Here is a 13,957-nt window from a genome sequence, read left to right on the forward strand (position 1 = left end):
GTTTTAGACCTCTTCCACATGGGGGGAGGAACTCTGCCAGGAGTTTGCTTTCTCAGTGGGGAATCTGTCCGCTGATCCACACTGAGTAAGTGGATGGCTGGTCCTTGTCTCTGCTTATGCTCTTCTCTAAGGGCTGTCAGATGTAAACAGACCACCTGCCTGTTTTCACCCCCTTGCTGTCTGATCCGATCCACTGGAGGGGGGTCAGTGGGTGTAAATGGACACAAGTGTGGTTACATTCGTTCCCCGTTCCATAGAGGATAATGAAGGGTCCAATCGAGTAAGGCTAAAAAACTGACAGGCGGATGTGAAAGGGCCTAAGATAGGAACTATTAGATGGGGATAGCAAGAAGAATGCCAAATGTTTATTTTAAGGTGGATATGATCACTTTAAATATAGTAAATAAATATTTGGCTTATATTTCAAATTCAAAGACAATGTGCTTATTTTACATTCATATAAAGGTCTCCAGTTTGGATTTTAAGAAAAAAAGTTGCATCTCTGCCTGTGAAAACAGTCCTTTATTATAGGAGATATGAGAATATGAAATGGCCTTCTTATTCTAGTTCAAAAATGTTTTACAAAAATAAAAGCATATAAAGGATTATATATAGGGTATATGGTTAAAAAAGTAGAGTGTTGATCCAGAGATTACTCTTTAGCTGAAAGTAAACATGAAGGATTTGGTCCTGCTAAAGGCCTATGATATACGAGTTGTTTTTTTAACTGTTTTGCATCAGCAGGGGGTTCTGTGGATGTGTGTAACCTCGGGATGTATGGAACTGTGTTTTTAACTGATAGGTAATATAACAAATGTAAATTTCATTTAAGGATTATAATGCATACAGTATATAGTATATCAGCCTTGACACTTTGAAAATATGTTGCAATTGACTGGAACACCAACTTATATCTGATATCTTACTGGCACATACATGACTTTCTGTGCAGTCTTATTAATAGCATGTAAACAGTTTTGTAAGTCTTATTTTTCTGTGTCCTTTATAAGTAGCCCCCATCGTTCTTCCAGCTGCCCAAGTTCATCATCTTTAGTGGTTTCTTGTGCTTCAGATGGTAAGTAAAGCTGAGACAAAAGCCCTTCTTGCTCTTTCTGGCATTGCTTTATGCAATTTTCAAGCTCTCTTTTCTTAGACAGGTTTGGTAAGTACAAGGGAGAATCCTCTGGACTCCAATCTACAAACAGCATACTAGAATCATTAGGACCTGTATCTTCTATTACATTTAGTCTCTCTAATTCCTGGCCCATAAACAATTCCTCAAGTTCACAAATGTCCTCTTTTAATGTGTCTACATTGGCAAAATCAGAGTCGCCCTGTGAGAAATAGGGATAGCTAACCGTAGTCTTTACTGATGCATATACATTTGGCACACTATCCAATTCATAATTTTCTTGTACAGGAGGAGCACTGTCATTACTTTTACTGTATCCATAAGGATCCCTTATTTCACATGCATTTGTTGATGTAGAGAGTGCTGTAACGTCTTCGTGAAGGTGATGTGGCATATCATATGGAGAAATAGTGGGTCTTGGAATGATTACTTGTTCCTGAAGACTGACATATCCATAGTCATTATTAGATTCTTCTTCAGCTTCTTCTGTGACTCCTGAATCACAGTTTATGTGATCTTTTCCCTCTGTGATATGCCAGTGAGTCTGTTTCTGAAACTCTTTATTGTCTTCTTCACCAGGCACCATGGTGTCTTGCAGGCTAGGCTTGCCAGATTCAATGGAGATTAGGTTAATGGTTACAGTATGTGCATCAACCAAAATTGCATTTTTGTTATTACTGGTGGTAATGTTCTAAAACAAAGAGAAGAAATACATTTTCAAATTATATTAAGAAAATAATTTTTGAGTTAATTTTTGTCATAAGCTATATTTCATTGTAAACTTTATACCACGTGATTTCATAGACATAGTATGCAATTAAGATAAGCTTCAAGTTCTGATAGGCCATTAGTTTGACCCTAATGTCTACTACACATGATGAGAATATCAGACAAATAAAAAAACATTTTTGGAGCGATTATACAATAATATGACCATTAGTATACAGCTTTCGAGAGCCAGTCATGACAATTTATTCGTGAAATTATCCAAAGGAACAAGCACAAAAATGTGTCTCACATGTTAACTTAACGGACGATTTTCTTTTAATCAGTGGATGATCAGAAACAAAAGAATACATCACAATACAACACAATACATCACATCATCGTGGGAAGTTGTATTCTGTCTAATGAGAATTTTCATAACTCTAGTTACCTATTCATTTTTGATATGAGACTAGCATGTAAAAAAAAAAAAAACAGACAGTTATTCATCTAATATTCTCATTGTGTGTACTAGGCTTAACTCTAGTTGTTTATAGTTCAAGAAAATGGTGAACTATTGCGTTCATTCACCACCACAGCAACCATTACCAATAATGCCCTTTTTGCCTTCTGAACTGTTTTCAAATGGCTTAGAAGGGCTAATGGTTTTGCCAACCCAACATGATTGCCAACCCAAGCTGATAGCTGATAAAATGCATCTCCATTTTTCCATGCAATCACAGACACCCTCACAGTTTTTTTTTTTAAATGTTACAGCAGAAAAGGGAGAGATTTTCAAAGTGTTATCAGGGACAGTTAAATGCTGGTGGTCACTGGAGAAACCTTTTATACTCATATTGTGGCAGAGTATATGTTTTACACAGCAGATTTCACAGAACTCCCAGATATTTTTTTTTAAGCAAAAATACCTTTATGTGTGTGTCACAGCAACAGGTTCAGTTACTATTTGGCTGCCATACTCTCCCCCCCCCCCCCCGATGTTTGTTTTTTTGTTTATAGTGGAAGGGAATGCTTTTTTCTTTTATTTTTTAATTGATTTATTTTGTATTGTATGGTAAAAAATAGAGTTTTTATCTAAAAAGGTGGTTAAAAACTGCACACTTATTTCTCACTAGAATATTTCGTTTTTTTATTTGTCAGTAAAGAAAATATACACACATTTTTAAAAAAGCTGTCTGCTCTGGGTTTGGTTAATATGTGGACTTAGTTATTGTTTTTACAAACCTTACATGTCTTCACCTAACAGCCATATTTTGAACGTCTGTCTGCAGAGAAATAAGTACACTATAATGCTGATTCTGTTTAAATAAAAGATAGCTGTTTTGTGTTCTGTTGACAAAGTGGCTTAGTAAGTGTTTAAAGGCACTGCAAATACCCAGCACAATATTTTATATTTAAAAATGGTTGTTGATGGTCTTATTTAAATTGAGGCTTCAACGCAAATAAATTACATTGAATTATATTTGTAAACATCAAGTACATTTTGTTTTTTTTTTTATGGAAATAAATACTGTAATGTTAGTTTCCATAGTTAAAAATGGCTGTTGGGGTTCCTGTTTAAATTGGAGCTGGAGTACAAATAAATTACATCTGGTAACATATACATTACAATATTTGGGGTATTTTTTGAGGGAATAAATTACACTGTAATGTTCATTTCTAGATTAAAAAATGGCTGTTAGTGGCCCAATTCAAACTGAAGCTTGAGTGCAAATAAATTACATCTGGGAATGTAATGTATAATTTTTAGTTGCTTGTTCTGGGAATACATTATACCAGGGGTGTCCAAACTTTTTTCAAAGAGGGCCAGATTGGATGAAGTGAACATGGTGGAGGGCCGAACATTTTTCCAAACATTCTTTGAACCATTACAATTAAATGCAAATAAATTATTTTATGCCAAGTTAACGTATTTTTCGCCGTATAAGACGCACCTGACCATAAGACGCACCTAGGTTTTAGAGGCAGAAAACAGGAAAAAAAAAATTCTGAACTAATGGACTGCAGACACAGTACAGGAGATGACCAGAGACTGCGGACAGCACAGGGATGACCAGAGACTGCGGACAGCACAGGGATGACCAGAGACTGCGGACAGCACAGGGATGACCAGAGACTGCGGACAGTACAGATGACTGCTGACCTTTGGGGAGGTGGGGAGCGGGTACCTGAATTTGACAGGTACCCGCTCTTACTTTCGCAGTTGTTCTTTGATCTTACCTGTTCCTCGATCCAGCCGCGCACTGTCTTCCCGGCTTCTGTAATGGCGCTCGGCATGACAGCCGGGTGCCCAGTGCGCATGAGCGAGAAGCACTTGCGCTTTGTGATTGGTCCGGCGGCTTCTGGGATCTGTCATGTGTCCCAGGTACCGCCTTACCATTCACAAAAAGCACCGCTTCTTGCGTATGCGCACTTGGCACCCGGCTGTCATGCCCAGCGCCCACACTACAGAAGCCGGGAAGACAGCGCGCCGCTGGATAGAGGAACAGGTAAGGTCCCGCTGCAGAGCTGAGCGGCCGGCCCGGTATTCTGACATGGCCGCGGTGGAAATACCGGACCGGCCGCTCCATATTCGCTCCATAAGACACACTGACATGGAGGGCCGTATTAAACCGACCCTCGGGCCGTAAATGGCCCGCGGGCCGGACTTTGGACATGCCTGCATTATACTATAATGTTGATTTTTCACAGTTACAAATGGCTGTTGAGGTTACTGTTCAAATTGGGGCTGGGACACAAAGAAATTACATCAGGCAATGTACACACCAAGATATTTGGGGTATTTTTTCTAGGAGTAAATAAAACTAATGATGTTTTCTAAATAAAAAAAATTATTGTTGGTAATCTTGTTTAAAGTGGGGCTTGAGAACAAATAAATTATTACTCAATAATGACGCAATGTAAAAAATAATTTGTGGCCCTTTTTTTAGCAAAACAAAATGACAATGCAATGTTAATTTCACCGTTTTACAATTCCTGTTGGTGGTCAGGTTTAAATAAGGGCTTAGTACTAATAAATTTGATACTGCAAACATGATCAGAAAATTGATAGCGGATCCCGAATGGTTGTTCAGTTTGAACCACTAGACATAGCTAGCACAGTGTACTGTCATTTTTATTTAATTAGAATTCATGCCTGTTAATTTTTTATTTTAAAATGGCAGATGGGGTTCCTGTTTAAAATGGGGCCTTCTACAAATTACTACATACTGGGTCAAAAATGTTTTGAGTAATTTTCTTCTGGAAATATATAACACTGTAATGTAGATTTTTTTCTGAGAACATGGCTGATTGAGGTCTTGTTAATACTGGGACTTGGTACAAGTGATCTAATACTGTGCATGGGGATTATGTGCATTATTTGGGGCTTTTCTCTGCAAAATTAATTATTGTTGATTTCTTGATTTTGAAATTGCTGGTGGGGTCTTGTTTAAAATAAAACCTTGCACGTTGATATAAACACACTATTAAGCAGATTTTTTTTTATTACAATCCAGCTGGTGTGGGTCCTGTTAACAGAGCTGCCTAGTTAAAGTGTTTTTAGACACAAAATAAAGATACAACATTTTTGTGGGGTTTTCAGCAAAACTAATACACACCACCAGCAGCATAACACTATTCCTTCTCACCAGCAGCACCCAACCCTTCTCTTCCTATTATCCTCTTCTGTTTCCTGCTAGCTCTTGACAATGGGAAGTTTTACTCTTTCGCCTGTTTCTGTGTCAAGTGGCCATGCCAATACACCCCAAGTATGTGTTGCAGCCAGAACTCCAGAGGGATTGTGAATTACAGTCAATATTCAATATTACGATCAATATTCTGGATTCTTACCAAGGTGCGGGATAGGAGAGGTCACCACCAGCTATATCATTGTGTCTCATCCTGCATGTTCCCCATCAACTTTTTTGCTCAATGTTCCAAAATGATATACCACTCCTTACCATGCTTGCTGGACTACTTACCTATGGCCATAAGGATGCTGTTGGGGGGCAGGCCCACAATGGTGTTATTGGCAGCTGATGGATTAAAAAAGGCCCACACTGTAAAACATCTTTTCTGTCTATTCAAGTGCTCAGCTAGTATCCTGAAGCTTGCCAATTTCAACCAAACGCAAGTTAAAATTTTTTAATATATGGGGAAAAAATGAGAATACAGGGGTAAAGAGGGGGGGGGGGGGTCAAGGATCATGAGGCTGTGGTTTGAAAGTGTTTTGGAGCATTCTCTTTCACAGTTTTGTTAAACTTTAGAAAATGCAGGATGTCGAGGGAGCTTGTGAGCAGCAATCCAAGATGGCCAGTAATCCTGCTCCTCGCTCACCGCACACATCGGCCCTTCTAACAGCCTCCTGGGGACTTTACCCTCACTCCCCACCAGCTTCCCATCCCACCAACTCCCACTGCATGGATGGGGAAAAGAACAGATTGCACTCGCACCTCCAGCACCAAGCAAATGGACCCAGAGTCTGCGGCCTACCTGCTGGTGGATTCACCTGGAGTCCCAGACTCAAGTTTGTCAGGCCACATGGATCTCCCTTCTGACGCTGAGAGTGTTGTCGACGGTCCGCTGTCACTGCCTCCCCCCAGCCCTGAGGGATGTCAAACTCTTTTGCCGCCTTAAAACCATGTTGCAAAGTAACTATCAGCTGCCACCTCCAAGCTTACAGACCATCTCACCACGGAGATCCGGGAGCTAGGAAACTGCGCAAATGACCTTGAAGACAAGATGGATGCTACAGTCACAGTGATCAAAAACCATGAGCAAGAGCTGACTAACCTCAAGAGGGAATTGGCTGATGCACCACTACGGACTTTGAGAACTGTTCTCGCCAAAGCAATTTGAGCCTGAGAGGTATCCCAGAATCCATCATGGACCTCACCTCTACTGCCACAGCATTATTTCAAGAGCTGGTCCCTGCTATCCCAATAGACCAGCTCACGTTTGCCCGCATACACTGTGCTTTGGGCCCGAAAAGGTCATTACATTCCGGTCTGAGTAATCGCTTCTCATGGCTGCCAGGAATAAATCAGAGTTAAGCTTCCAGGGACACCATTATCAGCTTTACTCTGATCTCTTCCAGATCACAATTCAGAAGCACCGCCAGATGAAGCCTTTCACTTCAGTTCTTGTAAACTGGCATACACTTGGGGCTTCCCCTTTCAGCTCTCCTTTGAATGCCAAGGCTGCAGCCATTCCATCACTACACGTGAAGAGGCATAGTTGACACTGGAATCTCTACATCTCCTGCCTCAGGGGAGTGCTACCCATGACCCAGCATGTCTCTCCGGATCCCAACAGGCTTTGAGTCATCTTAGCTGCCTCTGGGAGAAGGTAACTGGCTGCAAGAGATCTCTTCCTCATACTCCTCCAAGTTCAAGCCCTGCACACTCCCCTCTGGGTTGACTGTGATGTTAAGACACCATTAGTGCAATCCCACACTGGACTCTACTATACTCTGTGTTTCCCACTATGACTGTGAGTTCCAACTGGAAAGCTGCCATGTTCCTATGCAACTGTTTTGTTCTTTTTTGCTGCGGACCAACCTGGCTACTTGCCCCCCCCCTCTGGCTCTCCAGGTGGAGGACTGCTTTGTGCCCACCGCACACCACAAGTTGGTCCCTGGATCTACGGGACCTCACCACTCTGTGACACCCTCATTCAGGATAGACTGAGCGTCTTAAGGTTAATTCAGTTATTTGCTACTCTACTTCTGATATTTACACAGCTCCGGACATTCTTTTTAATCAAATCTCTCCTGCAAACCCCCTCTCTGGACCAGAGGAGACCTAGTTTCCCTTGCAGTATCTCTTTATGTTTATATATCTGGGCTTTTGAAACAGGGTCTTTATGGCTCTTGCCACCTTCTATATTTGTTTGCCACATAGGCTGGCTAGGCACTCCTCTGCTGTCCATTAGTCTACAGGCCATTGTTAATATGAGCCTCTCTATAAGGAGACCTGGTCACCCTGTTTTCTTTTCACAGCTGTTTTTTGTTTATAATTGCTTAAGTCATATGATTCTCTGTTGTTTCATATTGTTATTTTGTGACCACTGTGGCTCTGAGGCAACGATAACCTCCACACCTAGGCTTGGCCCTTCCCTTCCTGACTTCCTCCCTTGTTCCACCCTCTCTGCTCCCTTTCCTCCTCCCCTTTCCTTCCCATCCCATTTCTCTACCCTTCCTCCTCCTTCTAATCCTTTATTTCTACCTCTTGCCATGGTCTTCAGCCTGGCTCATTGGTGGTAGCTCATCGAATACCTTTTGCCAGGTACCTAGGGGAATACTGTCTCAATTTTAGGCTTTGCCCCCCTAGGCCCTCACATCATGGTCTTACTTTGTCACAACTCTTCTGGCATTGCCAATAAATGTTGTTGCCCTTCACACCATACCAGTTCAGGTTCCATAACACTTCCTGCGATTGCTCCTGAATAGGGTTCTATGCTTTCTCTGGGCTAATAAATGCCCTAGGGTCTCTAGGGCAACTCTTTTTGTGCATAAACTACAGCGGGGATTAGGGGTTCCTAACATAGCCAAATGCTATCAGGCTGCTCAGATCTTTTAGTTGATGTACCAATATGAGTTCTTATGGAACTTACCAATAGCGGCCCTATCTCCATGTCAATGCTTCTCTGGCTTCCTTCCAACAGCGGCACTGAGTCCTCTCATGCATCATAGTCTACAAGTCTGGGACTCTGTGCATTACTCTGTGGTCTTATGTCTTCCTTCTTGCCCCTGCTCCCCATTATAAATAACCCTTTTCCTGCTGGTCTGATCCAGCCACAGGCATTCTCTTGGTGGGTCACTAATGGGTTCTCTCAGATTCAACATTTTCTGACCTACAGAGCTTTTCCCACATGGTCCTCTCTCCTGGAGACCCATGACATCCCTCATTCAGAGTTATTCCGTTATCTTCAACTTCAACATTGGGTCACCTCACTTCGCAGAACTTTCACCTATCCATTCCAGAAAACTGCCTTTGAGCATACCTGCCAACACTATCCTAGCTCTCCAGGTCTTATTTCAGCCCTCTATGCTTCTCTGAATGGTCGCTCCTCTCATATTGCTCTCTCCTATGTCACCCAATGGGAACGGGACTTGGCAGCTGAGGTAGATCTAGCCTACTGGAGCAAAGCCTGGTCTTCTGTAGCTAAATGCTCATTTAACACAGCTACCTTGGAGGTGGCATTGAAGGTGCTTCTCCATTGGTACTGGGTTCCAGCCAGTATCGCCCATGCAAACCCACCCTACAGTGACCGCTGTTTTCAGGGTTGTGGCCAGCAAGATGATGTTTTGCACATGTGATGAAAATGCCCTATATTAATCGGGTCCTGGTCCTGCATATTTGGCCTCCTTTTTACCCCATTTCACTTACCTATACGTAGAGAGGCCAAGTTTGCTTTATTACACTGCCCCATACCTGGTTTGTATGCTCACTGTTTTTTGTCAGCCACCAGAATGATAGCCCAAGCCTGGGAAAAAAACATCTGTCCCCTTCCAGAGAGAGAGAGATCCTGATGCTCATCAAGCAGATGACTAGGATCTTCTACAACTCTCAGTTTCTCAAAATCTGGGAACCATGGCTTACGTATACCTTTCCCACTCTTCCTCAAGCCAGTCTTGGCTTACTTTGATGGGCAATCTCATTGTTCCCGAAACCTGTTCTCTCTTCTCCTTCCTGATTTCAGACCCTCAGGGCCAACTCTTTTTTTTCTTCCCCCCCTCTTTCTTTCTCCCTCTAATACGTTGGTGTGCGACCTTTCTCCTTTGTCGCATTACCCTCTAGCCTATTCTTTTTTATGTTTCTGGTCAACTCCTTTACTTTCCTGCCTTTACATAAGCTGCGGCCAGTGAATTTGCATGGGTATAGAAGGACCCAGGGGACACCCAAGTGTTGTGGGGAGGTCCCCCTAAGCCCTCTACCCTCTGAGCCTAATAATATATTTTGAATTATTGCTGCCATGTCAGTTTCTGACTGGCTTTCAATGTCATTGTTCTGTCATGTTTGCCTATATGTACGCCTATTCCCACTTCAAATACCATTGCTAGTCCCTGCTTAGCCAGACCTACTGCTTGTTTATTGTTTGTTAAAACCTAATAAACATATTTATTACCTGCAAAAAATGGGAATTTATTATTTTTGTCTAAAAGGTGAGCTTATCCTTTAACAGAAAGTGAATTTGTGAGTTAAACAATAAAACCAAAATATCAGCGACATTAATAATGACTACAACCAGAAGTCTGATAAGCAATAATGACAAGTGTTTTTTTATGAACTTAATGTTTTTGGATATATTAAGGTGTCTTTACAGTAAAATGTAGGAACTGAAGTATGCTGACAGGCTAGTTTGCACAGAATTTTACTGCAACCAAAATGTGCTTCATTGGCAGTTTGGACCAATTTAATTCTGTTAGTTCTTAATGCAATAGATCGTTTTTGTCCACATAACATATTTACAGTATGTTTATGGAACCTATCTAATGTTGTGTGCCACTGATTCTTAGTAAATGATTAAATGGTCCACCTCTGGCAGGTACAAGCAACAATCGGTGGCCAAAATTCAGCAGAGCAAAACAAAAGCAAATAAAATGAATAGGTAAAACACATATAATATACCAGAAGTGTTGGATGCTTCAGGTTGCTTCCATGAATATATTTGTGTGTGGCATATCCTATTATAAATAATGTACAGAAGATAGCTGTCACAGGCAAAATATATAACATCCCTTTAATGGTTTGTTCAGATGTGTGATCTGTAAATAAATCAATGCATATTAATTTTATCAATGCATGTCTATGTCTTCCAGTTTAATGTATATTCATCATACTAAGGACTTTTAAACATCACAGTCTCTGTACACAATTAAAAGTAAACTCCTTGCTACTCCCAACCAACCCAGGTGAATAACAATAAGGAGCGATCTCAGCCTACATCTCTCCACCAAACCACACAACCTGATACATTTTGCCTTGCCTACTAGGGCTTAGTCGTACAGTCATAGGAAGACCCTATAACTGAGCCCTGGGGGACGGAGCGAAATGCACCAGGGTGTGTGGTTTGGTGGTACATGTAGGCTCAGACTGCTCCTTATCATTTATTCACCTGGGCTGGTTTGGAGTAGTGGCAATCCTTTCCTCTTTACAATTACTAGCCTTCTGGATTGGTATCAGGACAAGCCTGCACCCCATGCTCAAGGACACAGGAATATGTTTTTACCTCTACTTTGAGCGGGTCAAAAGCAACATAAAAGTAAATTCCTGTTTCTTTAAAAATTTTCAAAACATATGTGTTTTTTGTTTTTTTGCATCACTGGGAACAGTACTTTACAGAAAAGTGTTCATCACCCTTCTCCGCTAGTTGGTTCACTGCATTATCCAATTTTCTGCAGAAAACAGGTCAAATTACAGACATTTTCTGCAATGTTAACCTTATGCCAACCCACCCACAGTAGTTTTACTGTGGGCGGGAGGTACATATAGGCACAGTCACGTAGCTGTACGTCAGGAGCTGCACTTGAGCACTAGTGCGCCCTGCAGGCACACAGTGGCGCACTTCCATGACCATTGTGTCTATTAGACACAGCCAATCACAGTGCTTGGTACCTGCACATTATGAGCAGCTGGGGTATCATGTGATCGTAATGACCAATCATAGCAATCACATGATAACAATCGAAACAAACTGTCATGAATGAATTTCCAGTCGTGAGCAGCTGGTTTACAGTTGTGATCTGTGATTGGCCCACAGCAATCACATGGTACTAGGTTATCTGTACCATGTGATTAGCTGTAGCCAATCACAGATCACAACCATAAGCAATCTTTTCATTAATGTTAACCCATTTATGACTGCTAAAACTATTGCTTATGCAGTGATCATCACTGTATAAGCAAAAATATTGTAAAAACAAATTAAAAATCTCTGTTCACCCCTCCCCCCCTCCTTCCCCAGAGTAGTAGTGTCACCATGGTGACACTGAACTACTCTGATGAAAGTATGTAAAAAAAAAGAAGGAAAAAAATTATTTATTTTTTTTACATATTGTTACAGTCAGTATCCATAATCACCGCCACACCAGTTGATGGTCACGCTGTACTGCACTGGTGACAGTATGTAAAAAAAAATTAGAAAAACTAATTTTATTTAATTTCTTCTTTCTAAAAAATTGTGACAAAAAATTGCAACTTCAAAAATTTGCCATGCCTTTTACTAAATACCTTAGACAGTCTATTTTCCAAAAGGGGGTCATTTGGGGGGTATTTGTACTGTCCTGGCATTTTAGGGCCTCTAAAAATGTGATCGGTGGTCAGTACATCAAAATGGATGAATTTTCAAATATACAGTATATACCATAGTTTGTAGACTCTAACTTTCACACCAATTAAATAATACTGTATAAACTAGTTTGGGTTATTTTTACCAAAGAAATTCAGCAGAATACATTTTGTTCTAACTTTATGAAGAAAGAATATTTATTTGCAAAATTTTCTAACTAAGAAAATGTGTGTTTTTCAAAATTGTTGGTCTTTTTTCATTTATATAGCAAACAATTCTACAAACCAGAGATGATAATATACCTCAGAAAGAAATATTTGTTTGTGTGAAAAAAATTCTATCAATTTCATTTGGGTACAGTATTGCATAACTGAGCAATTGCCAGTTAAAGTAGTATAGCCAGGTGCCGGCTGTATCATTATGCCTGGGACATTTACCGATGAGAATATGATTAATCTTTTCCCCCCTAGTGCTCAGTACTGCGACTGCTGATGAATAGCAAAAAATGCTCTGGTCATGAAGGGGGTCAAGTGGTTAATATGCTTGTTATTCTAGGAGGTTCATCTTTTGCAAGCTACTTGCACAGAATGAGGTTCCTTCACTCACCAGGAGAAAGTGGAAAGTGTATGGCAAGCTTAAGGTTGGCCAAGTCTATACAATCTGATTGTACAATCAGACTAAATTTTGCTTGTTTCATCTTAATTCCAGACTCAAACACTACTATATATGACAGCTTCCTGTCAACAGTTGTTCAGGACCAGTTGCTAAGCTCCATCAATTTACTGGCTGAGAAACCCAGGCCCTGTAAACAAAAGGCAAGTGAGTTTTTTCAACCAAATCATCATTTTTATACGTATTGTCCAACTCCAAGCTGTATAGACTTGAATGCTTATTGGATGTAAGCATATCAGGCAATGAGTATTTGTGTAATGAGGGAGGGTGTAGCCTAAGGAAATCAACACCCTATATCAAGGTGTGCATAATTATTAGACAGCTTCTTTTCTGCAGGCAAAATGGGGCAAAAAAGAGATTAAACGGACTCCTGAAAAGTCAAAAATTTTAAAAAGTCTTAGAGATGGATGCAGCACTCTTAAAATTGCTAAAATATTGGGGCGTGATTACAGAACCATCAAACGTTTTGTTGCAAATAATCAGCTGGGTCACAAGAAACGTGTTGAGAAAACAATACACAGATTAATTGCCAAAGATTTGAGAAGAATCAAACTGCAAATTATTACTGTAAAAATACTAGCCCATACTTTGGAACTATTAATCTGTGTCTCTTTTTCTCAACACGTTTCTTCTGACCCTGTTGACTGTGACTTGCAACAATACGTTCGATGGTTCTGTGATCACGCCCAAATATCTTAGCAATTTCAAGAGTACTGTATCCCTATGAAAGACTTTTTACAATTTTTGACTTATCAGAGTTTATACAGCTTTGAGTTGCACAATATGCATAAAAATGATGATTTAGTCAAAAAACTCACTTGCTTAATAATTGTGCACACAGTGTAGTGCTGACATTACTGATCAAATATAGCTCTGTCCACATTTAGTCAATGACATCATCAGGGAGACCCCATCTCTTAGTTTATATTTACATTTGTTTACATTTAGCAGCGGGGAATGAAGATGCCATTTGCAGTGAGTGTAGTGACTGAATTAGACATTACCATCAGTTGGTTGATGCAAGTCATTGTTCATTGTGATTAACAAGGATCTACATTGCTGGACAATATGATTGATGATGGATTTACATTGTGTGACTTTTTGAGTATTTTTAACCACTTGCCGCCCAGCCACCGCATATAAACGGCGGCAGGG

The 13,957-nt window shown here is 40.5% G+C and overlaps 1 protein-coding gene across 1 annotated transcript in view; it reads right to left on the reverse strand.

Annotated features, from left to right (window-relative positions):
- Positions 1-503: 503 nt before the first annotated feature.
- The window catches only part of LOC149462898 (interleukin-20 receptor subunit alpha-like), a 63,422-nt gene continuing 49,968 nt past the window's right edge, over positions 504-13,957 (reverse strand). Inside the window, exons 7-8 of the mRNA XM_089676228.1 lie at positions 10,471-10,607; positions 504-1,823 (exon numbers count right to left, since the gene is read on the reverse strand). Of these exons, the coding sequence (XP_089532354.1) occupies positions 987-1,823; positions 10,471-10,607 (974 nt within the window). The 3' untranslated portion in view covers positions 504-986. The remainder of the gene's footprint in view (positions 1,824-10,470; positions 10,608-13,957) is intronic.

This window comes from Staurois parvus, unplaced genomic scaffold, assembly GCF_062004578.1.
Source record: "Staurois parvus isolate SC_StPar_1 unplaced genomic scaffold, SC_StPar_1.0 ptg000165l, whole genome shotgun sequence".
NCBI classification, from domain to species: domain Eukaryota; kingdom Metazoa; phylum Chordata; class Amphibia; order Anura; family Ranidae; genus Staurois; species Staurois parvus.